The sequence below is a fragment of the Lissotriton helveticus genome, chromosome 3_2 (genome assembly GCF_964261635.1).
Source record: "Lissotriton helveticus chromosome 3_2, aLisHel1.1, whole genome shotgun sequence".
Classification (NCBI taxonomy): domain Eukaryota; kingdom Metazoa; phylum Chordata; class Amphibia; order Caudata; family Salamandridae; genus Lissotriton; species Lissotriton helveticus.
In genome coordinates, this window is record NC_136062.1 from 119,710,727 (window position 1) to 119,738,664 (window position 27,938).

The 27,938-nt window shown below is 43.6% G+C and overlaps 1 protein-coding gene across 1 annotated transcript in view; it reads left to right on the top strand.

Annotated features, from left to right (window-relative positions):
- Positions 1-27,938, top strand: part of TEX9 (testis expressed 9) — a 573,374-nt gene that overhangs the window by 231,339 nt on the left and 314,097 nt on the right. Inside the window, exon 8 of the mRNA XM_078684880.1 lies at positions 8,595-8,677. Within this exon, the coding sequence (XP_078541006.1) occupies positions 8,595-8,677 (83 nt within the window). The remainder of the gene's footprint in view (positions 1-8,594; positions 8,678-27,938) is intronic.

The window sequence follows — 27,938 nt, forward strand, 5'->3', positions numbered from 1 at the left end:
TTGGGGAGGGGACCGAGCGTGAAGCGGAAGATTCCAGGGATGACTCTTTGTACATCAAAGTTTTTACAATTATGTGTCACATTAAAAATATATAGCACTCCGACAAAGTAGTAAGATTATAAAACTTTAATAATTTATAAATATATACAAGAAAACAAAAATAGTAATAACATATAAACATTTTTAGGGAAAAACAACCAAGTAGCGGTCGGCTGTGCGAATAGTCCCAACGCAGCACAACGTCCAGATTTCCGGCGTGGGGCGTCGCGGGGGGTGGGTCATCAGTAGCAAACTGTTGTGCGAATAGTTCCAAGGCAGCAGAACGCGCCGAAATCTAGATGACACGAAAGTGATGTCTAGTAAGTTGCCACCCAGCAAATAACGGCGTGGGGCGTCGCGGGGGGTGGGTCATCAGTAGCAAACTGTTGTGCGAATAGTTCCAAGGCAGCAGAACGATGGCACCAAGGTGATGTCCAGTAAGTTGCCGCACTGGTTTTGGTATCCTACAATGCTGCTCCGAATAACGGCGTGGGGCGCCCCGGGGGAGGCGGCGTGAACGGGCCTCTCCAGGTGGAGTGTCATCTGTTGTAGTGGGGCGCCCCTTTACCGTTTCAGTTGCCATTCCGTCCGTTTTTGGTCCACTGTGTCAAAAGCCGCAATTCAGCTGAGTTGCGCCCACTCTTGCGGTGCAGCGATAGGCGGCTGTCACAGGACTCTCAAAATGGCGGCAGGCTCTTTCCTTTTTGGGCCTGGTCCACTGAAATGGCCCTGGGACACCTTGGAAATCGGACGCTTGTCTGCTAGGTCTTGGACCCCATTCTCGAAAGCGTCCCCTCCGCCTTGAGAATTCATCAAAAGTTTTGGGGGCCCCGACTCCTGCAGGCTTCTGGTGGGGAGCGGCTGCCATGATTGCTCGCGGAATGACCACGACGGAGCTACGAGATGGTGGTGCTCTCATGCTGACGCCAGTTTAGTCTGAAACATCCAGAAACAAGGTGGGGCTTTCATCGTTTGGGAAAAAAAAAAGTTTTCATCCAATGAAAAGTGTTGTTTTTAGGTCATATGATCAAGCCTTCCATCATTAGGAAACCAAAAGTAAAATGAACCAATGAAAAGTTTTATAAACAAGTCACATGACCTGTTATGCGGCATAGGGTATAAAATGCGGAGAAAATACGTTGGCACGTGAGGCGGCGTCAGTAGCGGACCGATGTGCGAATAGGCCGAAGGCAATACAACGCGCCAAGATCCGGATGGCACCGAGGTGGTGTCCAGCAAGTTGCAGAACTGGTGTGGCCATCCTACAATGCTGAAAGTCGGCGTGGGGCGCCCCGTTGGCCTGTGAGTTTGCGTCAGTAGCGGACCGATGTGCGAATAGGCCGAAGGCAGCACAACGCGCCAAGATCCGGATGGCACCGAGGTGGTGTCTAGTAAGTTGCCGCACTGGTGTGGCCATCCTACAATGCTGAAAGTCGGCGTGGGGCGCCCCGTTGGCCTGTGAGTTTGCGTCAGTAGCGGACCGATGTGCGAATAGGCCGAAGGCAGCACAACGCGCCAAGATCCGGATGGCACCGAGGTGGTGTCTAGTAAGTTGCCGCACTGGTGTGGCCATCCAACAATGCTGAAAGTCGGCGTGGGGCGCCCCGTTGGCCTGTGAGATGGCGTCAGTAGCGGACCGATGTGCGAATAGGCCGAAGGCAGCACAACGCGCCAAGATCCGGATGGCACCGAGGTGGTGTCTAGTAAGTTGTCGCACTTCTGTGGCCATCCTACAATGTTGAAAGTCGGCGTGGGGCGCCCCGTTGGCCTGTGAGATGGCGTCAGTAGCGGACCGATGTGCGAATGGGGCCAAAGGCAGCGCAACAATATTTTCTGACTGACACCACAAGGCGCTGAGATGCCAAGATCCGGATGGCACCGAGGTGATGTCTAAGTTGCGGACTGATGTGCGAATGGGGCCAAAGGCAGCGTAACAATATTTTTTGTATGGAAGATACCACTAGGCGTTGAGATGCCAAGATTCGGATGGCACCGAGGTGATGTCTAGCAAGTTGCTGTACTGGTGTGGTCATCCTACAATGCTGAAACTCGGCGTGGGTCGCCCCATTAGCCTGTGAGATGGCGTCAGTAGCGGACCGATGTGCGAATAGGCCGAAGGCAGCACAACGCGCCAAGATCCGGATTTCACCGTGGTGGTTTCATAGTTGAGAGGCACTTCATCTGCAGTGGGGCGCCGAGATCCGGATGGCACCGAGGTGATGTCTAGCAAGTTGCTGTACTGGTGTGGTCATTCTACAATGCTGAAAGTCGGCGTGGGGCGCCCCATTAGCCTGTGAGATGGCGTCAGTAGCGGACTGATGTGCGAATGGGGCCAAAGGCAGCGCAACAATATTTTCTGAAGAGAAGACACCAAAAGGTGCTGACATTCCAAGATCCGGATGGCACCGAGGTGGTGTCTAGCAAGCTATGCAGTTGAGTTGTGTGCGCACTTGCGGCGAATAGGTCGAAGGCAGCATAACAATGTTTTTTTAATAGAAGACACCACAAGGCGTTGAGATTCGGTTACCACCGAGGTGATGTCTAGCAAGTTGCCGCACTGGTGTGGCCATCCTACAATACTGCTCCGAATAACGGCGTGGGGTGCCCGAAGGGGGGGGGAGCCGGCGTGAATGGGCCTTCCTAGGTGGAGGCTCGTCTGCTGTAGTGGGGCGCCCCTTTACCGTTTCAGTTGCCATTCAGCTGAGTTTCGGCTGCTCTTGATGCTACAGCGACAGGCGGCTGCAAGAGGACTCTCAAAATGGCGGCCTGTTCTTTGGATTTGGGCCTGGTCCACTAAAATGGCCCTGGGACACCTTAGAACTCGGACGCTCGATTTTTTTTTCCTTTCCTGTACATGCAAAAAAAGGTAAATGCCCGGTACGTTACACGCTTCATCTGCCACGATGAACTCTCCAGAGGAACCGAAAAAATATATAGTTGTGGTAACTATACCATGCATCGTCATATGGAGAGGTGGCACCAATTAATTATAGTGCTGCATAAAAGAGAGATTTGGAGGAGAACCCCTGACCTGCTAGTACATTCATCAAAGAAGTGGCACTGAGAGCTTCAGAGGCAAGGGAAACGGTCCCAAATATTTAGAAGAACTTTGGAAAGATTAAAATGACATGTTTAGATTGTGGCAAATTAATTTCATGTGGACAGATGAGTGTTACTCTAATAAATACAGCATATGAACATCATCATAGTCGATGGTTGGTAGAGACATTTTGACTATATCCTGGACCTGCCCGTCCTCGCCCAAAATGGCGCCGGAATAAATGGGACTCGTAACTCCTTGTTGTGTACTGGTTGCAGAACCTTGAAATCACGAGATACGTATGCAGTTTTGAAGCACATGGCGGGCGGGGACGAGAATTGATTGAATATTTCGACATCCCTATTGATATTAAGTTCTGATGTGTTATTGATTACTGTACTGTTGAAAGTTCGAATTAACGTCACCCATGGTACTTGCCCGCAAATGTATATCTAGATAATTTTATTGTAACTGGCCCTGTCGTATTTTAATTATAAAATGTACGTCCACTGATTCCGTAACTGTCAGACACCTTAGTTCTTGCAACCTAATGGCCCGCCCGTTACGTTCCTCTACAGTGTAAATGTCTATTCATCATATACGATTACAGTTTGCTCTGTGGCAGGCCCACGTGGTTATAGGCTCGTATTTGTATAATGAAATTTTCACAATAAAGGTTTTTAAAAGAAAACATGGTAGTAGTATATACATTGGTAAAGTTTTTAATAATAGTGACTGTTTTAGAATCATTAAAAGGCAAGTGAAATAAAGCAGACCAATTACATGAAGGGTAAAAGGTATAATACGAAGGAACGCAGTAAAGATAAATGGTCAAGGGCTGTTGTGTTTTCTATTCCTGCAACATAAAGTGATCGATAAGAATCTCATATTCAGGCGTATCGGCGACTAAGACAGCAGGTCGACCCTCTTTTGCTCAACGGCTCCGTCATGGGACGAAGAAACGCTCTTTTTGTCGAAAAAAGAATATATTTTACTTGCAGGACAGTTGTAAAATTTCCGGGAAAGTACATTAGCCTGGAACATTATAACATATATTTAAGAAAAAATAATGTTCGGAAGTAATGAAAAGCGTAATTTTTAGGTCATATGACCAAGCCTTTCATCATTACAATAAGAAAAGTAAAATGAACCAATGAAAAGTTTTATTAACAAGTCACATGACTTGTTATGCTTACGTTACGCGCTGCGCGCCCCGGATGACTTCCGGATGCGCTAACGCGGCGCGTCATATGACTCATTACGCGACAACGCAGGTACAGAATATAGTCAAAATGTCTCCACCAACCAGCGGTCGGAACACAACCCCTTTCAGCAGGCTAAATAGTTCTGTTAAATGACAACAGAAGGGACAGGCAACAAGAACCATCAGTCAAAGAGGGGAGGGCTAGTTCTTCTCTACCGGGTTACATTGGGGCGCTACCGGAACTGATCGAATTGGTAGTCTACAGTGTTTCTGGATGTTTCAGACTGAAGCTGGGGTTAGCATGAGAGCAGCACCATTTCGTAGCTCCGTCGTGGTCATTCCGCAACCAATCATGGCAGCCGTTCTTTATCGTTATTTTGGGCGGGGTGGGTGGCGGAGCCGAGCTGTTTTGCAGCCATCATTGTGTGGAGTTCAGTTCATCTCACTAGTTTTGTATTTGTCATGAGGGGTTGTTCCTAATGTTTCTATTTTAGCGAGGTCAAAAAGAGATCCCATTAGTGGCCTACTGATTTTGCTCGATTCCTTTTCTTTTTTTTTTTACACGATTTTTCGTTATCTGCAAAGACTAAACAGAGTATTGCGACTCTGTGTTTGTTTGTAAATAGAGAATGAACCAAAGAGAACTAATTCTAAAACAGTAAATACTTGGATAACAATCAATCAAATGGAGAGAGAAGCAGGCACGACGGATTACAACGGGGGCAAAGGCCTGCGTTAACTACCTTTCACTATCTGCAAAGAGAGAGTACTCCTAATAGAAATGAGGGGGGGGGGCACCATTCAAAGCAGATCAGTGTGCATAAACACGAAAATGTTTTCACTTACCACGTACTTGACATTCGACAGCTTATGATATTTGCTATTAAAAAACCATTGAAATTCACTGAAAAAACCATAGGTTATAGACCATATATAGTTAGGAATTAGCATTTACAAAACCTTATTTTACTCACACAAAACCATTGAAATTCCATATATAGTTAGTTGCACTAACTATATATCGCGCACCCGCAATCCACTGCTGATCATGTCACATATTACATCATTCATGACATGGTCAGTGACATCACTGATGACATCACTGATGACATCTCAAATGACATCACTGATGACATCACTGATGACAACATCCAGTGACTGTATGTTTCTGTAAAGTTAAAATATGTCTTACATATTGAAGAATGAGTGGATGTATAAGTGTCTGGATGAAGGATTTAGTAGGTGCGTGACTGACTGTATGAGTGAGTGATTAAATGTGTCTCACTGAATGCATGGGTTAGTGACTAAACTGTCTTAATTTGTGCATCATTATGTCTGTTGTTCTGTAAACTGCTGCATGTGTTGATCATTAGCTATACGAGAGGCTATATGTGTTATTAATTGGTTGCCCAAGTATTTCTATGGGAGATTGAGTTTGTGTGGGGGTGGCTGGAAGGTGTGTGACTCTATGCATAGATGTGTGAGCAGTTTATTCACTAGGTGTATGAGTTCAAGAGTGCATGTGGAAACAGCTACATGGGCAGTTGACTGTGTGCATGAGTGTATTGATGAGTGAATGGATATCTCAATGCTACATGTCATAGTAAGTACATATGTAAAACACAGTACATGTGAGAGTTGGCATATATAAATAACTGTGCATGAGAGCCACTGAATGAGTGAGTGGTTGTATCGATCATTGTGAACTTGTATCAGGGATTGTATAAGAGAGTAAATATGTGTTAGTATATGTTTCAATAAGTAAGGTGTGTTTAACTGTATAGTTGAAGAAATGGAGGTGAGATTGTTTCTTTGCATGACTGACTGGGTGTGTGAGTAACTCCATGGATGAGTGGCAGTGTGTGAGTGTCTGTATACACTGAGTGTATCTAAGGTTATATTAGAGTCTGAAGAGGTTTATCGTATTAGCACAAGAATGATGTCAAATGAGATGTCATCAGTGATGTCATCAGTGATGTCATTTGAGATGTCATCAGTGATGTCATCAGTGATGTCACTGACCATGTCATGAATGATGTAATATGTGACATGATCAGCAGTGGATTGCGGGTGAGCGATATATAGTTAGTGCAACTAACTATATATGGAATTTCAATGGTTTTGTGTGAGTAAAATAAGGTTTTTTAAATGCTAATTCCTAACTATATATGGTCTATAACCTATGGTTTTTTCAGTGAATTTTCAAGGTTTTGTAAATGCTAATTCCTAACTATATATGGTCTATAACCTATGGTTTTGTCAGTGAATATGTATATATATGTATGTATATATATATGTATATATATATGTATATACAATTATTATCATATATAAAATTATTATCATATATAACCTTGAAAATACATACCTATATGTTTAGCAGAGATTACCTTTGGGTTTAATATGTGCACTAAGTTCATACAACAAAATAAACATCAACAGAGGCTAGGGACATAGGACTGCAGAAGTTGATCGAACTTAACAGATTTACCCAACATATGTTGCCAATTCTTCCTTCACATTCAATCCTCCATGTTGTGTGCTCCTTTCTGAATGATTTATCTGCTTTCTAGGTGTCTCAGTAGTTTGGTTTTCTCACTGCCTCTTCAATTTTGGAGATCCATGTCTGCTCGCAAAAATGACAACAAATCTGCGTTTGAAGTGTGTTTGGTGGCAAAATTAAGTGCTGCAGGGAAAGTAGAGCCTTGAAGTTTAGAGGCCTTATTAAGAGTTTGGAGGTGCGGGGTGCGACTACCCCACTCCCGCACCGCCAAATCCATGTAGGAATCACCCACCAGATCAAGAGTTTTCTCCTGTCTGACAGGCGGTTCTTTGGCGTTCCTAGGTCATTACCTATGAAATAGGCACCGCAATGGGAATGTCAATGACAGTAGCTGAACAGCATGGACTACTGCAGTCTATGGCGTGCAGGTACGGTAGGCATGCACACAGGGAGGCACATGTTGTGCCCCCTGTGTGCATACACATGGCGTGGGCATAAGAATGCCCTGTAGGGCCCCCTTTGTTTCCTCACCACCACTTTTCATGGCGGTTGCACCTCAATGAAAAGTAAACTCATAATATGCTGGCCTCGCAAAGCATATTGCGGCCTCCATACCGCTGCACCACCGTCAGGGATCCATTATCCCTAACTGGTACGGTGGTCCGACCGCCGTGGTCATAATTGGGTGGTCGGAAGACAGCCATCTTTTCACCCCTGCCACCCCTGCTCCTCTGCCACCACTTCGGCCTCCTTCCCCCCGCCCCTTGAGTCTAATGGTCCATGGACTGCCAGACTTATAATAAAGCCCTACATTTTTAAGTACTGGTTTCTTTACTAGCAAGATGGTACTTCCTACATGCCATATGAGCAGAGCAGGTTAAGAGATTTAGACATATACACAAATCAGATGAGCATGCATCATATATTTCTAAAGAAATAAAAGCTTTATTAAAAAAAAGAAACCAAACTGTTTTAGGCCATTAAGTGTAGTCTTAAAGCTAACCTCAATATGTCCCTTTCATATAAAGGTGCTTTAAAAAAATACGGTAAGCTGTCCAGGGGGTCACGGATTCAGTGATCCAGGAAACCTACTGTTTTTCAGATTTTTAATGTTACTGCGGGCTGCTGCATTCTTTGCAGCCCCTCCGTGCACAACATTAGAAAATGGTTTTTGGGGACTCTGCCCCCACCAGGGGCATCACTAGGAAAACGAATGTAATTCGAAGGGCATTATGGAGTGCTCCTAGCTCGATGCAGAGAATAAAAAAAAATATTTTGTGTGTGTGTGTGTGCTGGTCCCATTTAGGATTTTTATTTTTTTTAAGTTGGAAGCCTGGGGAGGGGGCGGGGGACATGGACCATGGCCCTTGCCAACTCCTCAGCCAGCCCCAGATTGGGTGTTGGCTGAGGAGCCAAATCCATTGCTGTGCTCCTGCCTGGGTAGAAGCAGCTTTTTCGGTGCAAGGTTGTGTTACTTGTCGCTGCCAGGGAGAGTGCAGGCAGGGAATAAAGTTTATATTCCCTGCCTGAACTCGCCACGGCAGGGAATACATTAGTGTCCATGAAGATGGGCTCCCGGAGCTCACATCCCGTCCCCTTTAAAATGCCTAAAACTAAAAAAAACTGTAACAATATAAGCGACTAGCATTAGCTGGGGATTATTCACTAGGGACATTTCTTGCTGCTTTTTCATAGACACATTTGTACTACAGGCAGTCTACAGAAATCTGAACTTGAAAATTGTTTTACTAATTACTGGCCATTAACCAACTCTATATTTTGTGTAATCTATTTATATATATTTACAGAAGCCCAGATAAGATTTCTTAAGGCAAAATTGAGAGTAATGCAGGAGGAGCTGGACACAGTATCTCGTGAATGTAACAAAAAGGTAAGAAAAAAGTATTATTTGAGCTAAACCATAATGCCCACTGTTATGTAAAATTTGGAACGTGTTATAACCAGAAATTATATTCCAAAAGCACGGTTTCCTAAAATGTAGTGAGGTCTCCTAGAGACAACTTTGGCTCCTTTTTGTTTGTTTTTTACTGTAGGGCGCCTGTACTTTTATTGTTCCCAAGTGCTCCCCTGCTTAACCCCGTTCCACTAACCTCACTTTTAGATAGATTTAGATATATTGTTTGTGGACCTGGCAGCTGCATATTGCATATTGCTACCGGGCCGTTGCTGTCCTAGTTTGTTTTTCTGACACAGCCATCAACCATGTTATAATAGTAAAATAATAAAGCCAAAATGGTGGTCACCTTGTCACATCTTATGCACGAGAATGCGTTGTGTTGCAAACTTTGAAACGCTGTTCTGGTCCTTTTGACTTTTTTCACTTTACTGTTTTAACCTGACCCACTGTCACATTGTTAGTTAAGTAAAATAAACATAAATAACCGGTTCTCAAAAAATACTGGCATTCTGATGCTAAAAGCAAGACTTGTTTGGGTTTGACAATACTTTTTTAATGTGCCTAGAGCACTGCCTAAAGGATTCTCACTTCACTGTAATGCATCTACCTCCTACAGTTTTGTTCATGAATGAAGGATTTTTCCAGAGTGATTTGTTTTCAAAATCGACCAACCAAGTTGGTGTGCTTCCAGACCAAATTTTTAAAGTTGTGTAGGCAATATATAATATTGTGCATTTTTGTTGATTTAATTTAAGAATGCAGCAGAAACTTTGCGGGAAATATCAGTCCTATTGATCATGTGCATGAATGGTTTTATTTTCTTTAGAGTGTATTTGTTGACGGCATTAGCTCTCCTTTGGGCATATGTGGCCCAATTACCCGAAACTATGAAGCCACTAACTCACTAGGGGACTTCTTATGGATCACGCTAATATGCAGCAAAATATAAGTCACTCTCCAGCCCCTCCTACCAAAGAAGCGATAGGCAAGAGAAAAAGAGGTGGGAAGAGAGACACACCCCCCACAAAAGCCAAAAGACTCCTTCAATGGATTGCCAACCTCAGACCCAGGATTTATCGCCCCTCAATCTGGAAGATTTTTAGGTAAAATTAAACACTGTTGCAAACCTTGGTGCAACTTCTCTTGACACGTTTGGAGAATTTTGAAAATCGGCTGACACATCTTACTGAGGGGGGCAGGCATGTTGAAATAGGTGTGTCGGGGTTCCCCATGCTCACTTACAGTATCTTGAGCGCCCTGAAGTCATCCTTAAATCTGTGTAGGTTCCCTAGGGAAGACGGTAAGGGGGATGGGAATGGGGATAGATGACAAGGCAGCTCCTTGGGGTGTGGAAAAGTAAATTTTGCCATGTTCTGTGTCCCTACGTGTCATCCATCATATGTTATGTGTGCATGATTAAATATGCATATGCATTCCCTATGTTCGATTAATGACGCAATTACAGTTGTGTCCACCTCTAGTATGCCAGTTTCCAGTTCTCGTGAATACTACGAATATCAGGCCTATGTAAAGCTACGTTGCCACGTTTCTCAGTGTGCACGTTATTCTATTGAAAAGTCCCCGTTTCTAGGCCTCAAAAGGGCCCGGACACCAGATTCAGCTCCTGTCTCCTGAAGCCTCGCTGAGGAGCGATACAGCCCCCACCTGTATCCTCGACCCTTCACTTACTTCCTGCCTCGCAGTGCCCGGCTCACCCTGGCTCTGCCTCTGAGTCTGCCAAGAATATGTTATGATTCCAGTTATCAGTTCAGTCCTCCTTCTCTGCATTCCTAAAGCTACTGAATCGCATCGATAGTTTCCGTCATTGTCTAGCCTTCACGTCTCCACGTTAGAGAAATACTGCATTTAATGGTCATTTAATATTCTTCATCACGCACTACATGTAGAATAATGCATGGTCCAGTCTTAGAATCAAGTTAGCCTTTCCCCTCCTGACTTCTAGTTTATATCAACATGTTCTCTAAACATCAGATACTAGATGCTGTTTAGGTACATGTCGCCCTGACTCTCCAGACTTCAGTCTCTGCTCCTAGCACAGAGTTCATAGCCCCCAGCTTCTCCTAGTAACACGTCATTGCTAGTTTGCGCGCACCATCAGGTTAGAGGTCCCGGCTCCTCAGGTAGCCCCCTCCATGGTTTCCGCCCCATTCATGACATATTCTGTTACGTTTGCATCACATGTCTATGTATACGCCCTGTTACACCTCTTTTCACCCTTATCTTTCGCGACTGCTACGCGTCACGCCTTTTGCTCCACCCACTGCTACGCCTATTGCAATGTAATGCTATGTGTTTGCGTTATGTATATATGCTCATGCACTGTTATTAAAAAGTTATTCCCCTTGTCCCGATCCTGACCCCGGCAGCGCTGCTGGGCCTTGCCATCCTATTCCTGTATTTGCTGTATTAAACCTGCAAAACTCCTACTACCTCGAATCTTGACTCTTATTTATTGAGCTATCTGTTATTCATTTATTCATTCAAAAATAGGGTATTATTTATTTATTTACCACAGGGGTTCTCCACAATACCTGTAGCCGTTAGCAAGTGGGGTGTGAAGTCCATTGAGCAGAGTTCCAGGTTACCATCTTTAGGTGCCCAACCATACAGACCTTATTTACAGAAACCCTCCCACAGCATAGAAGTTGTCAGGCCATTAGTAAGAATGGTGACGGATAGAAGAGATGCCCCACTCTTTAGGCGTCCCCCCGGCGTCGTGCCCGTATGTTATAGTACTGGTGAGTGTCCCGGAATTAAGACCATCTCAATCTGATTCTGCAGGGCAGCTAATGGAGAAAGCATGCCATTGGTTTTCCAAGAACTCAAGAGTTGCTGAATGTATTCAAGGAAATCTCATTATGGCGAGGCGAACTACCTGGAGAGGCCCTGCCTTAAACAATAGAAAGGGGATTGCATAGTAGTTAATTTTGACAGCATAGGTTTAGCTGGGGACTTACTAGGACAATTACCGACAGCTCCATTTACTGGGGCCCAGATTTACCCCTTACAGCTGGGATTCGTCTACAAACCCCAAAATATTGATATTAAAAGGCACCAGAATGGTAGAGTGGTATTTACGGATCCGTACTATACGGATTCCCACACTAACTCCTTAGTGCTCAATGATCGCCATGATCCAAGGGGGCTTTTTGTCTCAAATCAGTTCACACCATTAGAGAGCCTAGAGGACTGCGACCGACTAGGTGCAACAAGAAATGGGGACAATCAAGTGTGAGGGCAGGAACCTATTCTCATCCCAGAGTGAAGACTCCAAACCAAGTAGGGCTCACCAAACCAAAGGTGACCAGTCATCAATTATTACTAGGAAGGAGAGCAAAGCAAAAGTGGGGAACACTGAACTAAAGGCGTTATCTTAGAATATCGCAGGGTACAGTGGCAAGAAAAATAATGAGGCTTCGGCAACTGAGATCTCCAAATATGATATTCTTTTCTTTCAAGAAACTTGGGAGGAGGGGCCCACCATTATGGATTGTTATCAATCATTCCAAACCCCATCCGTACTGTCCACAATGGGCACGGCACAGGGAGGCTTATTCACTCTACTGGCCAATACGGTGAGCATGAAAATGTAAGAAAAATGTCAACACATCTCCGTTTTTTCATTATTTGCTTTGTGAGGGTCTAGGGGATTGGGTAATGGTTATCCTAAACTATTACAACAACCAATTTGGGAATTTACTCTTTGCCGCGGAAGAAGTTAAAAGGCAAGTGAGTTAAGTATTTATCACCGTAAACCTTTGAAAATTCTGTCGTTGGGAGATTTTCATCTAAAGAATTGCCCAATCGTGGACAAACCAGTCTATGGAGTAGTAAATTCGGATGGGGATTCTATATTTGGAAATGTTCTAAATAGACTTTAAATTATGTGGTCTTTAATGATTGCTAATGAGTTGACTAAAGATACTGGAACCATGTATAATACCTTCGAAAGGGCTGGTGAAGGGTTCACAATAGATTATATCGTTAACTCAGAAAACCTGAGAACTAGCGTAAAGAATTTTAAGGTGTTAGCTATAGATTTTAGTGATCATGCTCTCCTAATTTGTGAACTGGTTTTGAGGGATGCCTCCCCTGGCATTGAAGGTCTGTTTCTAAGCCAGCCTTAACTAGGAAAAATGGCTACATCTTAAAATGGGATAGGGTATACGCGCTAAAATTAGTTGCGTCAGTTTTGACACTCAATAAAGGTGCGGTGACGACTTGCCTGGATGATCAGGCCATCCCAGTGTATTTCAAAAGATTGAGTGGTATTAACATGTCTGCTCTCTACTAAAAAGCCACTATTGACGCAGTGGTTTCATAGCAAATGCTCTGTGGCTTTGGCTAATTACAAAGTCTGGTGGCTTAGTAGCCGGGTCTGGTGGCTTAGTGGACTTATGCATCCACTGCAGGGGCCTGTGTTCGACCTCATTGTCACAGGTTCAAAGTGTGGCAGATCCACTCATCCTTGCATCCATCTGAGGTCGATAAAATGAGTACCATTGAGTTGGGAAACAATTAACATCTGTTATTCAGCGACTTGAAACCCATGGGTGATAAGTGCACTTTACAAATACACGTTTTATGTTATGCTATGTTATATAGCATTAAAAGAGGTCACGAAGAATCCTCAGTTGGTACAGTCATTGCGGGCAAGTTATAAAAAAGTCAGACAGGATAGATTGAACATTTTTAAAGAAGAAGCATGGGAAAATGTATTGCATGCCTCGGAGCTCAATGATAATGTTGGGTTCTGGAAGATAGAAAACGCCCCCTTTCTAAATGACTCAGGGGATTTGTCCCTAGAGGTACATATTGAGGAAGAGGGGTGGGTTAACTACTTCCTAAACATTTTTCATAGCAATGAGGGTCCAAGTAATAGAGGAGTTCTTTCTGATATGATCTACCACTCTCCCTTGATCTTTGAAGTGGCAGAGGTTGTTTTAACCCTGCAGCAGATTAATGAGGTCTCCAGGCCCTGACTTGGTGCATGTTGACATTTTTTGATCCAACACCCCATTATGGGCCCCATTGTTAAAAAAATGCTTTTAATTCAATAGCCAAAGTAGGCCCGCAAATCTCCTGGAATCATTCGATAATTGTACCAATTTTTAAGAAGGAACCCTAAAAATGATAGGACAATCTCTTTGATAGACAGCACAGCCAAAATCATGGGTTGTCTCCTACTAAACAGGTTAGAAGATTGGGCAGGGGAAACATTGATTCTCTCTAAGATCCAATATGGATTCAGGAAAGGCAAGGGAACTACTGACCAATGCTTGAATCTAATGCTGGTGGCTACAAAATACACTTTTGGTAAGCAAGTACAACTTAATATGGTGTTTATGGACCTTTCAGCCGCATTTGACTGTGTGTGTTGTCCACAGTAAGCTGTGGCTATTATGGAGAGTATGGGGGTGGAGGTCGCGATCAACTTAATCAGCTATATGGGGGAGCAACTTCAAGTGTACTGTATGGGAAACAAGGGCAGTGCACAAACAATTTATATATTGAAAAAGTTGTAAGACAAGGCTGTGTCCTTGCCCCTTTCTGTTTGCCTTGTACATGAATGAATTGAAAATGACCCTGGTGGAGAGCGCAAAGGATACTCCCTATGTAGAAGCAGCCCCTTTGGCAATACTCCTCTATCGATGACTCAATGCTCATGGCGAGAACCTCAGTGGCCCTGCAGAGCCTCATAGAGAAGTATACGTGTTTCATGAAAAAGTTTGGACTTGCATGTTAACGAGTCAAAGACATTTGTGTTAACCATAGGGGCTGGTCTTAGGAAACCAACAAAGTTCTTCTGGAAGAGATTAGAGGTGGTGAACAAATGTAGTTATTTGGGAGTCCTTTTCTATAGCAAACTAAATTGGAAGGAGAGGTGACAAACTGGGTGAACCTTATGGGAAAAAGTATTGTCTCCATTTCCAGATTCTATTGGGTTCAAAACCAGTACCTGAAATGCTGAAGATTTATTCAGTGAAGGCTAAAGCCATCGCCACATATGTCACTGCAATTTGGGGTATGGCGGATAATGGAGATTTACAATGTACGGAGGATGCCTTCTGCAAAAGCTTTTTAGGCATTCCCAGTTATTGTTCAAACAGGATCTGTCATCTAGAAAAAGGCCTACCTTTTATTAGCCATGTGATCAAATTGGCCCCAATTTTACTCTGGCATTCAGTTTGGAAAAGGGACAGTGTTGGTTTGAACCAATCAGTGGCAAGGGACATTTTAAAAATGGAACATTCATGTAGAATTCCCTGGCTAAGATATATAGAGATTACTCTGACATCATTGAATTTTTGTGAATTGTATGACTCCATCTTTGTGCTCCACCTTCCTGAAGTCTAAACTTAAAGAGCTCTTTCTGACTAAGGCAGAAATGATAGAATAACCAAAAATAGGGCAAAAAGCACACTTACACTACATCAGACTTTACCTCCTCTAAATCACCATGAATTTTCATATCTGGGTAGTGCTCATAACTCACAACATCGATTTTATGTTATGTTGTTTAAACCATATCCCAATCATGATTGGTTTTCCGAAAAACGTCTGTTCACTGAACCAGCTGCTCCCCTTACGACTGTGCACGTCAGTTTTTGAGTCGGAGATCTTTGTGTGTCTCTTCTGTAATCTCTTATGGTGCATTCTCGCTGAGGGTTGGACTTGCATGCATTCAGTGAGATTTCATCAGATTCTGAATCTTCTGTGTGGGGAAAAACCATGAAATACGGGGGTGAACTGAGGGGGAACTGGTGTGGAGTTACTGGTGGAAGGTGATTGGTTGTGGTTGCTGTCCATGGTACTATGTCAGCCATCTGGGGGTGGGAGGGGGAGGGCAGTGTAGAGCATGTTGGATGTGTTCTTTGAGGTCTGTGACCATCACACTGTATTGCCCTTCTTATGTGTCGATGTCTAGTCATGTATCATCGCCTACCTGCCTCTGGGGGGATACTTGTGGGGACTGCGAAGTGGATGGTGTTAATGAGGATGGTTGTTTCGTGAGTAAATCGGTGCATCAGTTGTGCCCATTCTAGGGAAATGGGGTGTTTCCATATTCCCCTCACTTCCTCCTCCCGTAGCACCTCCTCCTCTGCCGCACCCCACTTCTTCATGGCCCCTATCCAGGCAACCTGGGGGGACCCAGTGCATGGCTATCCCTCTTTTTGCTAGGAGAATGGCTAAGGAAGCGAAGTGGTATTGCACCTTCTCGGTTTTCCGCCTGCAGAACATGCTGAGGGCACTGGCTTCCCATGAGGAGAGGGTTGGATTGTTTGTAGTCTCCCTCAGTGTGTGGTGTACTCGGTCCCAGTAGTGGTGAATAATTGAGCAATCCCAGAACATATGTTTAAAGTCTGCTTCGGGAGTCTGGCATTGAGGGCAGGCAAAGTGTGTGTCAGGGTAGAAGCGCGGAAGACGCTTTGGGGTGAGGTATGCCCTATGAAGTATATTGAATTGGATGTTCCCGGAAACGTGCGTTTCTGGAGACTTACTTGGGGTACTCTAGGGCTTTTTCCCATTCTTTATCGGTGAATACCCGACCTATTTCATCCTCCCATGTATGTCGTAATGTGTCCAGCAGGCGGAGGTTTAGTTCTCGAACAGCTTTGTATAGCCAGGTCACTAAGTGTCTGCCCCCCCATATGAAGTATGGCATGTATTACTGGGTACGTAGGGGGTTCACCCGCATGTGGATCGCAGAATGGGCGGCTATTGTCTATTAGCTGCCGATGCTGAAGGAACTGCCCTGGGGAAAGGTCATATAGTTCTTTCAAGCCGGATTCAGGGATTCCAATTATGTGATAGAGGAATCAGTCCATACTTGTAGGGCACAGGTAGTATAATATTTGTAAGTACGGGGGAAGCCTACCAACGGGAGTAAAGGTGAGTCTGGGGGTTTCCCTTTGGACATGCAATGTATTTTCAGCATACAGGAGCGTGCTATTGTCACCTGTAAAGGGTAAGTATAGAGGAGTTTGGTTCCCGGAAGAAGCAGTCTCTGTATGGCTGGGAGGGGCATCCATCCCTGCTCTGTGATTGTCTCTCCAGTGTATCGTTCTGCTGTCCAGTACGACAACCATTGAAGCTGCACCGCCAGGAAGTATGCTTCAAGTGACGGGGCGCCTAGCCCCCCTTGAGTTGTGGGCAGGTAAAGTGGAGTTAGGGCCACCCTATGTCTTCCCCTCCTCAAATTAAAGTGGCCAGGATTATGTCTAGCTCTCTGAAGAAAGAGCGTGGCTGTATCACTGGAAGGTTGGTGAAGTGATAAAGGAGTCTCGGGACCATTATCATGTTTGCAAGGGCCACTCGACCGATGGGGGGAGAGTTGGTGTCTTCCAGACGTTTACTGATGTGCGTAGCCCGGCTAATACCTTACGGTGATTCCCATCGTACAGGTCTGTGGGAGAGTGAAACAGTTGTACTCGTACGTATCTAGGCGCTGCAGTGCTCCAGGTGATGGTGTGGGCTCCTATCGATATGTCACATGGGGCCAAATGCGGGTTTAACACCTTGGCTGCAGCTGGAATTCCGCGCCGTGCTGGACAATCCGATCGCGGGCGTGGTCATGACGGCTCCCAGCCGTCATCAGCACACGCCCACTGTGACTCATGACGTCTTCGAGCCGTCATCAGCACCGAAGGGGTTAAGGACCTTTTAATTATGGCTTAATAAGACTGCTTGTATTAATAATGGATTGTAACCAGTATATGGTTTTAGAAGATAGTGATTTTACGATTTTTAGGATCCTCATTTATGTCAGTTTTTATCTTTTTAAACGTGGAAAGACATATTGACTATTGTACTTTCATGCATTTTTACTGAAATAAAGTTTATTGATGATGATGATGACATGGCATGCATTTTATAACTTGGGCAAAGTAATTAACTTTTTGTTTCCTTGCTTAACTAAGAAGGGAGTCACTGAACTCTATATAAGATCATCCTGTTTTCTTCAATATTTTTTTTTAACTCTTCCACTTCTCCTTTTCCTTGTACCCTAACCAAAGATATTGGACTATATATATATTTTCTCGTGTTCATGCCATGTCTATTCTGTCATTTTTAAATGGAAGATTCAGCCTTTTACACCTATAAATTGAGAGGCAGCACTACACTCTGTATTTGAAGTTCGTGATATTCTTTGGGCTAATTCAAATGTTCAGATGATGTGAATTAGCTGCTTTTTAGATGTTGCGTGTTCACTGTTTATCATGATTGGTTTGCTTGCTATTATATTATAGACTTTTTCTGGCAATATGTTTAATTTGTCATCTATTTGAGAGATCATATTTCTGTTTTATGCTCTTCTCCATGAGGGCTGAATGATTGAGTGACATCGATCGAGGAGAGCAACCCCTCTAACATTTGTCTAGGTTTCTCTCTATTTATTTTTGGAGCCTGTAGACATTCTCTAGGCTCATGAATTATTTGTCGCAGGTAGGCCAAATATATTGTGCAGCCCACTTCACTGACTGTCATCCACTTGAGGCTCTGGCAACCCCTAGAAAATGAAAAAAGCTCGGGTTTCCCTAGACACAGGGTGAAGAGACTAATATGCACCACAGAGTGCGAAACAGTGGTATGTTCATCGTTCTCTTGGCTCTTCACGTCTAGTAGAATGCTCCTAAATAGGAGTCAAACTTTTATTTTTAAACTTTACCGAGATTCTTTTTGTGTAGGTTCTCGGCAAAAGTGTATGCAGTACTCACTTTAGGCATTGGTTGCATAAATCCACCAGTTGAAGTTATTATCTGACTTGGCCGCTCTGCTTTGCATCTGAGCATATTTTTTTTGATTACATACTATTTACCTAGTCCGGGGGCATGTCTAACAGGATAAATCCATCAACGTCAGTGTGGCAGGCTTGCCCACATGTAACATTACCATTCTGAGTTGAGGAGTACCAGAGTTTTGGAACACAAAATGTTAGCACTTCCATTGTTTATTTATTGATTATTTATTTGCTATATTTGTGTAATGCAAATTTAGCTACATGCGTAGCAGGACACTTCCCATTAAACAAGAAAAATAATATTAAGATTAACAGGGTAAAAGAGATAAGATTATATGTCAAATAGCATCTAACTAGTGATTTTTGGTTCTGTCATATAGGAGTGCAAGTTGAGATTGTTGCTGAAATATTTTAGCAAGTGTTTCTGTAATCTTGGTGGCAGATAGGAGGACGGTTTGCTCAATGTTTTGATTTTTTTTTAAACTTATGAAAGTCCCAGGAGCAGTTGTGATTTGCTGCTAGTATTTATTTTTTTACTGTCTTTTAAGTAAGTAGGTAGGCTTCATGTGAAGCTTTATGGATAATATACACCATTTTGAAGTGGATTCTTGTACTAAGATGAAGCTAGTGTAGTTTAATTTTATAATATGTGTTGTGCTCACGTTTCTTAGCTCCTTTAACCAGTAGTTCTGCAGTGGATATATGATAACTTTGGGATGGGCCAGTGCATTTTTGGAAGGTCCGCTAGTAATGCATTTCCACTAACTAGTTGTGAGAGATCAATGGCCTAGAAAGCAGGTCTGAAGCCCTAGAGTGGGATGGAAGGTTTCAGTTTTCAGATAAGGCGGTGTTGGAATGAGGCAGTTTTGGCCAGTCAGTATGTGTCAGAGTAATGTTGGTCATTGATTCTCATGTCTAGGGATTGGTAGTGGGAAATTAGGTGTGTGAGATGCCAAAGTTGGCAAGATTTACCAGCCATTTTTGGACTGGGAGTGGTGAGTCACAGGAGTATAGGAGAAATTAAGTTTCCGAATCATAGGATCTTCGTTGATCACTATAATCATTGGAATAATTATTCAAGGTGTGCTGGAACCACGTAAAATGTTCTTTCCAATGTTCATATCAAAGAGGGTGAAAAGTTTACCATCTCCAAATGCAGAAGAGCACCCTCAAAAGTCTATCTAAGCAAAGGTTTTCGAAAATTTTGGCTGTTTCAAAACAAGAAGCCAAAACACCTATAACATCCATACAACAAACTGCTACCTAGCATTTCTAAATAATTATGAAAAAGAATGAAGCCTGATGGACTTTAACTTTAGGACAGTTAAAACAAATCATCCAATCCCCTTTAAGATTCGAGGGGCCTCCATATTCCATGATGCCTAGTCGTGGCAGTTGCCTCATAGAACCAGTTCTTTTTTCTGGTTTCAGGGACACCGTTACTGTGGCACCAACCTCTAAGGGCTCCTCAGAAAGAGTTACGGGCAAAGAAGTTTGAGGAAAGAAAGTCAAAGAAAAACTCGCAATAGACATCCCATGTATGTCTTTATAATTTAGCATTGAAGACTATCCCCCAGATTCATCAAAGTCCCGTTTTGCGAGTCCTTAATAGCGATTTTTAAGGAATCGCTATTAAAGACTCGCAAAACGGGATTCATGTAGAAATTGCAAAAATTATAGCGATTTCTACTGCCTCCTTATTTGCGATTAGCAAATTGCGAATCGCAAATAAGGAATGGCTTCCCCATTCATTCCTATGGGCCTAAAGGCCGAAAGGCCCATAGGAATGAATGGGGAGTCATTCCTTATTTGCGATTAGCAATTAGCGAATCGCAAATAAGGATGCGATTTCAAGGGTGCCAGGGTGTCCAAAGGACACCCTGTAGCACCCCTGAAATGCTCATGTACACTGGTGTTGCGCACACACATGTCCAAAGGACATGTGTGTGTGTAACATACAACTTAGAAAAATGCACTAAAGTGCATTTTTCTAAGTTTTCGGTATTTACCACGAAGTCAGACTTCGCGGTAAATAGCGGCCCCAGATTGCGAATTCGCAATTTTTAAATGGTACATGAATTGCATTTAAGGAATCTCTAATTAAGATTCCTTAAATGCAATTCTTCGCAAATTTGCGATTTCTACAAATGCGATATTTGCATTTGGGATGATGAATCCCAAATGGCGCTTGCAAAGGGCCAGATTCGCAGAATCTGGCCCTTTGCGAGCCGATTTACCTTTGATGAATCTGGCTGTTTGTCGGCAATGGTCCCACAACAACATCATATCCTTTGAGGAAAGGTTCACTCTCGGAGTCAAAATGTAACCACCACCACTTACGACCATTAAACAAGCCTTTGACATCGAATTCCACTTGAACAGTGTTTCCCCTCGATATTGCTGCATCAATCAACCTAATGCCTTTCGGTGTTAGGAAATTGCAGGAGCTCATACGAATAGACTGAGAATTTGTTATGTGAAGCCAGCCTCCAAAGTTGGAACATTCACCTAAGAGTCTGAGGCCATCACGTGACCAGCCACCACAACCTTTACAACCTCTTTGTTGTGTTATTTCATCGTAGGAGCCTTTGCAGTTTTTTAAAGTGCCTCCTAAACCTAAACTTGCCTTAATTTAAACATATCTGGTTATCTCCTATCAAAAAGAAACCATCATTGCCTAGACAGTCTTCTGCTCTAGGTATTACTCCAGTCACTCCCCTTCTTTATCTAGGGATCTTGAGTCTCATTATATTCTAAGAAAATGTTACAATAATAGATCTCCTTCTCATTCTCTGATGATAGTTTCTCAAGTAATAGAGTTGCTTCACGCCTAGAATTTTGGCATAGACAATTTGGCAGACCTGATAGCTACAGTCTGCCATGGAGCTACAGTTTGTTGCTAATCCTGGTTGTGCCTTACCACACTCAAGCCAGATGTTCAGCTAAAACTACTCAATCTTTTCAGGTTCTTCCCCGTTTGATCCCCATACTGAGACAGAAATTGTACAGTTGAAGAATAAAGCTTTAAAAATATTCTTCAAATCACTTTAGGGACCAAGGAAACAAGTGTTATCCTTGATTGAGGTTTCAGTCTGCTGGTTGGTCCTCTCAAACATCATCAGCAGGGCCAGAGGTATTCTTGCCAACAGATGTGATGATCAATGAATGAATCACAGGGGCTCCATTCCTCCAATTAATCATGAGGGCTTCCATCAAATATTTGATAGTGACCTTTGCCATCCACCCCCCCAATACTCAATTCCCTCTGTTAGCCACTCAAGGCGGGGAGGGGGCGTTATAATTCATCATTTAGTAGAGTGGTAACAAATGACCGACAACAATTGGATGCTGACTGTTATAGGAGATAGCTATTCGCTAAACTTTAAGACCTCAATCTGCTTCACTAGAGCCAGCCTTGAAATTCAATTGCATTATGTGCAAAAAGAAAATATAGTTTCACCCCAGTCCCCATAAAGGGAAAGGTATTTACTCAGGATAAATTCTTGTTAAAACGAAAGGACTGAAGAGGAAATTCAAACCCATCTCAAATCTATGATTAGCCAACACGTGGATCAGGAGAGAGAGAGAGAGAGAGATCGCATACTAATGCTCCATCATATCTTTCCTCATCTCAGGCAGTGGACTGGATGTGTTCTGTGGATCTAGAGGGTGCTTAATTTTTTGCGGTTTATTGTATTTTATTTACAATTCTTCTGGTTTCGGTTTTATTTAAACTTTGGTTTGAAGCCCACTCTTCGAACATTGTCCAAGTGCATGACAGTCATAACAGCCCATCTTCATCATTCTGAAAATATTAATTTATCCAAACTAATATGATCGACTTATACAGTACTACATCTCAGACAAATAAATATCTAGACATTTGTTACAGCCCCAGTGCAAGTTTTGTGTTATCTGAGGGTACATTTGATATGGCACGAGGAAACTTACTTGGCAAGAGCGAGTGTTGTCAATCTGTGAGAAGTGCAAGACCTTGCAATCCTAGAGTTTAGCATATTTTGTCCTTGATAGGTTTGATGACCTACATGTTTATTGTTTCAAATGCAAGACTGCTTAAGATAAATCTGCAACAATGCCAGAAAGAACTGTAGACTCAATGGAAAGACAGCTGGGAAGTCAAACTCCAACTTCTACAAGCAACAAAGCAAACTCTGTTGTGATGGTGCAAGAGGAAGAAACTTCAAGTAGCTTTCTTGTGCAAACTCCTCCTTTTCAGACCATTGTCACAGATCCATTCCCCTCCAGCAGGCAATCTCTCAGTACAAGGTGTGTGATCAGAAAAGAAAAGTATTTTTCAAAACAATTTATTTGAGCTCAGGGCAGTCCATCTGACTTTCAAGGTCTTTCAACAATCTTTGACAATGAGCAGCACCTTGATACGGACAGTTAGTACTACAAAGATACACTACTTAAACAAATATGAGATTGAGATCTCTATCCCTAGAGGTCCAGAAAATGTCATCTTAGTCTCTGGCCATAAAACTGATGTTAAATGCTATTCACCTACCAGGAATACAGAATTGTCAAACGGGCAACCTAAGCATGCTTAACAATAAAAATCATTGGTAAGTTCTAGAAGCCAGTGTTACAATTGGTAAATTTTCGAAGTTCGGGGTGTCACCCAACAATGGATTTCCTAGCTAAACTAAAAACTTCAAATACTAGAACTTTGCAAACAATAGGTACAAATCAAGTTCCTGCGCAATACTCTTCTGAATGATCTTTATTGTTGCAGCAATTCACCTTAGAGTGTAAAACACGGGTAATGCCTTTGCAATATACAATTAAAATTGTACTATAAAACCATTCCATACCCTAATAAACTTTTGTAAACAGCCAATGAAAGTGCTAAGATTTGTGTAAAAAGGAGTGTAACGCAGCTTGTTTTTATCAGCATGCAATCTTATAGTATAGATTAAGTGAAAAAGAACCACACAAAGTACTTATAAAAATATGTATTTATTAAATAATACTCTCTTAACACATAGAAATATCTCCTACCCGGAGGTATGCGCAATGCACACAATACTTTAGCAAGGAAACGCAGTAAATAGCACAAAATACACAGTGGACCCCGGGGGGAGCAATCATTTACTAAGAAAGTGGTATAAAAACCACAACTGGGATCAAGACCATGTCGAAGGACGTAGAAGTGCTGGGGACCCAAGGAAAAACCCAAGGTAAGTAGATAGGGACCCCAAGGTGAGCATAGGCAGTGTGGGAACAATACCACGTGCTCCGTACAACTCTACGTGTAAGTTGCGGTTAGATTTTTAAAGGTGGACCCTGAAGAAACGCTGTGGAAGACAGAAGGTTGGAGAGCCACCCCACCTGTGGATATACTAGTACCCATGCTACCTACACTAGGGAATCCAGGTTCACACATGTGAAGTGGTGTCGGAAACCACCATCAAACCCAATGGAGGACTTCAGGGAAGTGCCGCTGCTGAAGAAGGAGAAAGTGTCCGGTGGCATCTGAGAATGGGTTCTAGATGAGAGGTACCTGCAAGCATAGGGGACCGAGTCTGTCACTCAGGGGTGACCAGGAGACTTGGAAAATCGAATGCCCTCCGATGTCTGGTGTTGCAGGATGGATGACGATGACCTTGACTCTGCAGCTGTGAGGACCAGGCGACGCGGAGGAGGACCAAGAGTCATGCACAGTGCTGAGGGGGAGGTGTCTGGCTGGAGCACCAACATGCCTTGGCAAAGGCAACAAACGCAGGAATTGAAGAAGGAGCAACGTCTGGACCAGCAAGGACCAGGGAAATCACCAAAGGCAGGGGAGTCAGGGCAGGCCCGAGCAATTAGGGGAGCTCAAAAGAAACAAATGCGACCCTCAAGTGGACACACAGGCCGGAGGCACTGGAGTCGCATGAGGACCTCAAGCAGCTCACCAAAAGATGCAGGCCACGATACACACGTTGCGGTGTGGCTGAATATTCTGGTCCCTCGAGGTGCTTGAGGTTGGGGCCACTTGGAGTCTAAAGATCTTCTTGGAAAGAAGTCAACAAGCCTTTGCAACTGCATGTTGACACGGTGCACAGGGGTTCGGTTATTGCAACCCCCACGAGGGATACTGGGCTCCAAGTAGGTGAGAGGGCAGGGCAGGCCTCGGGAGCTGTGGAAAACCACCACCTGTGTTGCAGAAGCTTTCGGAGTCCAGAGGAGTTTAGGATCAGCAGACCGGTTAACTTAGTTGCGGTACCTGCGAATGCAGGGGAGTGACTCCTTCACTCCAAGGGAGATTGCTTCTCTTGCGGCTTTGATGCTTCACAGGCCTTGGAAGGTTCCTGTATGATGCACAGGATCAGACTTCGCCGCAGACTGAAAGGAGACAAAGTCAGGTGCACAGGGGTTCGGTTATTGCAACCCCCATGAGGGAATGCAGGGGATTGACTCCTTCTGTAGTGTAGTTCCTATATTCCCAATAGGCTCTGCACATTGGAATAATATATCCTCTAGATTAGACGTAGGACTGAGGTCGACTAGGTCTCTATCGAATATATTAAACTTAATAGTGAATGCCAGCTAGCTCAGAGGTCACTAGAAACTTTCTCAAATTCACAAGAAGGGATTCGTTTCTGACAACCGTATAAACATGACAACTTTGTTTCCCAAGAATAAGAAATGTATCTCTAGAGTCGCGGAAACAATAGATAAGTATTTTACTCAGTCACTCATACATGCTTCGTTTCTACAGAGGTGCAGAGAAATAGTGAGACGGGCGTTTTCAATAAAAGGTTTTATTGAACAGTCTTCTTTCTCATGCAAGTAAAGTGAACTGCTACAATCGTAATGCAGACTGCAAAGTATAATGCGTACAGCGAGAACAATATTATAAAATAATACTGTAAGAGCATTGTATGGTTTCTTAAACCATATATAAATACATACATAAATAACAATGGCTAAAAGTACTCAACTGGTGCTTCTAAAATACGCCTACCCCAATGTACCTAACCTAAGTCTAGTACATGGGAAGGAGTAACTGTGGTGTAGCATATGTTTCGTTTTTCTTTGCCAAGAATCTATCCAAGGTTTCTCTAGGTTCTAATCAGCTCCATACCTTAGTTTAGAATGAAGGAGGTCTGGTATCTCAGTCTCGGGACTCGATTTCCCAACACCCCGGAAGGGGAGCTTGGAAACACTGGAGCTGGATTCTCGCTGAGAGAAATGCAGCCTCTCGATCAGTTCGTCAGCTGGAGGGTCGACTTCCTTCGGCACTTGCTGTAGCGAGCTGCGTCGGGCAAGTAGATCGTCGAACTGCTCCGAGCCACTGTGACTTGCTAGAGCAATTGAAGGCATATTTATACCTTGAATGTGTCTAGTTTGACGTAAAGTCAGGCATAATAACGTCAAGAAAGAACCCCAAGGGAATAGTAGTTCTATGTGAAGTACATGAGTTCTTGGACAAATCAATATTCAAGCAAGGGAAGGTCCCTGACTGCTTAAGCCTATTTTCCAAGAAATAGTTGTGACGTTTTGTTACAGGTGGAAGTAGCCATGCCTGTATTTGGTCTGCATGGGCTATGTCTAAATAAGGGAATGATTTTTATGCCTATATTACGGCAATGTGAGTTGTACCTATATAAGGGCATGAATCGGGAAAATTCACTCTGATCCTAAAACGCCATACAACACTTCACTCCAAGGGAGATTGCTTCTCTTGCGTCTTTGATGCTTCACAGGCCTTGGAAGGTTCCTGTATGATGCACAGGATCAGACTTTGCAGCAGACTGGAAGGGAGACAAAGTCGGGTCCAAACTAAGTCCAGCGAAGTCCAGAGTGCCCAGACGGTAGAAGAAGTGGTGTCGGATCTGAATCTGATCCCATGACGAGTCTAGGGACCTACACCCAGGTGAGCCCCTAAGAACCGTAGGGAAAGGGTTGGGAAGATTCAGCGGACCCTCCCAGTGGAGAGTCTAGACAGGGGGGAGGTTACTCCCATGTCCTTTGTCCAGTTTCTACCAGAGCGGGAGCCAATGACTTCCAGAAATAGTTTGAATAAGACTATGCATAGGGCCACCAAATGTGCCCCTCATGCATACTTAGTGGTGCTGGCAAGCGCACCCATCCCATCCGAATACACCAAATCCTGTCTGAGAGGTGGTCACACCTCCCTGTGACAAGATGCCTATTGCTCTGCCTTCCCCTGCTCGAGCTTGGCTCAGCAGAAGGAGGGCAGAATTGCGTCACTGGTCGGCAGCAACCATTTTGTGCTGTCCTTGTCAAGAAGGCTGGTACAGGGAAGCCTGAGAGCCTAACAGAGGGCTCTTCCAGTGCTTGGACTCATACCTCCCACACCGTCTGCGGTGTGGGGGTTATAATTGCAACATGTTTGATACCAAACATGATCGGATTTCTTGCATCTGTTTTAGAGATGGTTATTGCTTAATTACGCAATGCCCCTCTATATAGTATATGGCTGCTTCACTGACAACCTAGGAGAATGGACTCCGTAGGCTGCAGGGTTGTCTTGCCCATGGAGGGGCCCCCTCTCACTGAGTACCAAGCACCCCGCCTTCAGGATTGCAAAGGCCTGCTATAGGGGTGACTTATAGGTTTTAAGTGCAATGGCCCTAGATGTGGAAACCTTTATCTTTAGTAAGTGGTGCTAGCACCAGCCTAGACAGGTTGCAATGGCAGGCATGTAGTTCCATTTTGATTGGTCTCTCATGGATGGCATAACACATGCTTCAGCCGATGGGAGACCTCAGGGGTACCTATGCCCTGGGTACATGGGTACTATATGCCTGGGTTGTATAAGGGCTCCCTTTGGGAGCTTTCCACATCTTACAAGATGGGAAGAATACAAAATTCTAAACGTTCTATAGAAGATATGTTTGTTAAGGATGGATCTGATCCACATAAAAGTAATAACTCAAACTCATCTTACAATCAAAGTAGTAAGGCAATTAACTGCCTGGTCTCATCATGGCAAACTTGATTTCTCACTTAAACATCTGGCAGAGCTCCTTTACAGTTTCGAATTTATTACATCCTATCTTACTTGGATCAGTCCATAAAAAACCCCAATTGTAAGTCAGTTCATAGATGCCTTGCGTGTCATAGCCAATTGCTTCCTCCCATCCTACCTCCGTTATCCATGTCCCTCAGTAAGTATGTTGAAGCCTCTGAATTTCTGACCATCCTAATCCAATCCAATCCAATATAAAATAGGCTTTATTTCGGCCTGGTCTTAAATTGGTGTGAGATCAAGTTCTGCATAGAGAGCCAACAGAGGTGGGCCAGGTTCCAGCCGTAACAGGCCCTTATTACGCAATTTTCAACTATGTACTGCATATGTAGGGTACCATACCCCAAAGCTCTGCTCTAAACAGAGCAGCATCTACTGTTTCTGTTTGTAAATTTGAAATATGTTACTGATACATTAGGAACACACTTTTTGGTTGCCTTTTAGTACAGTCCCTGATGTTTGTGATAGAA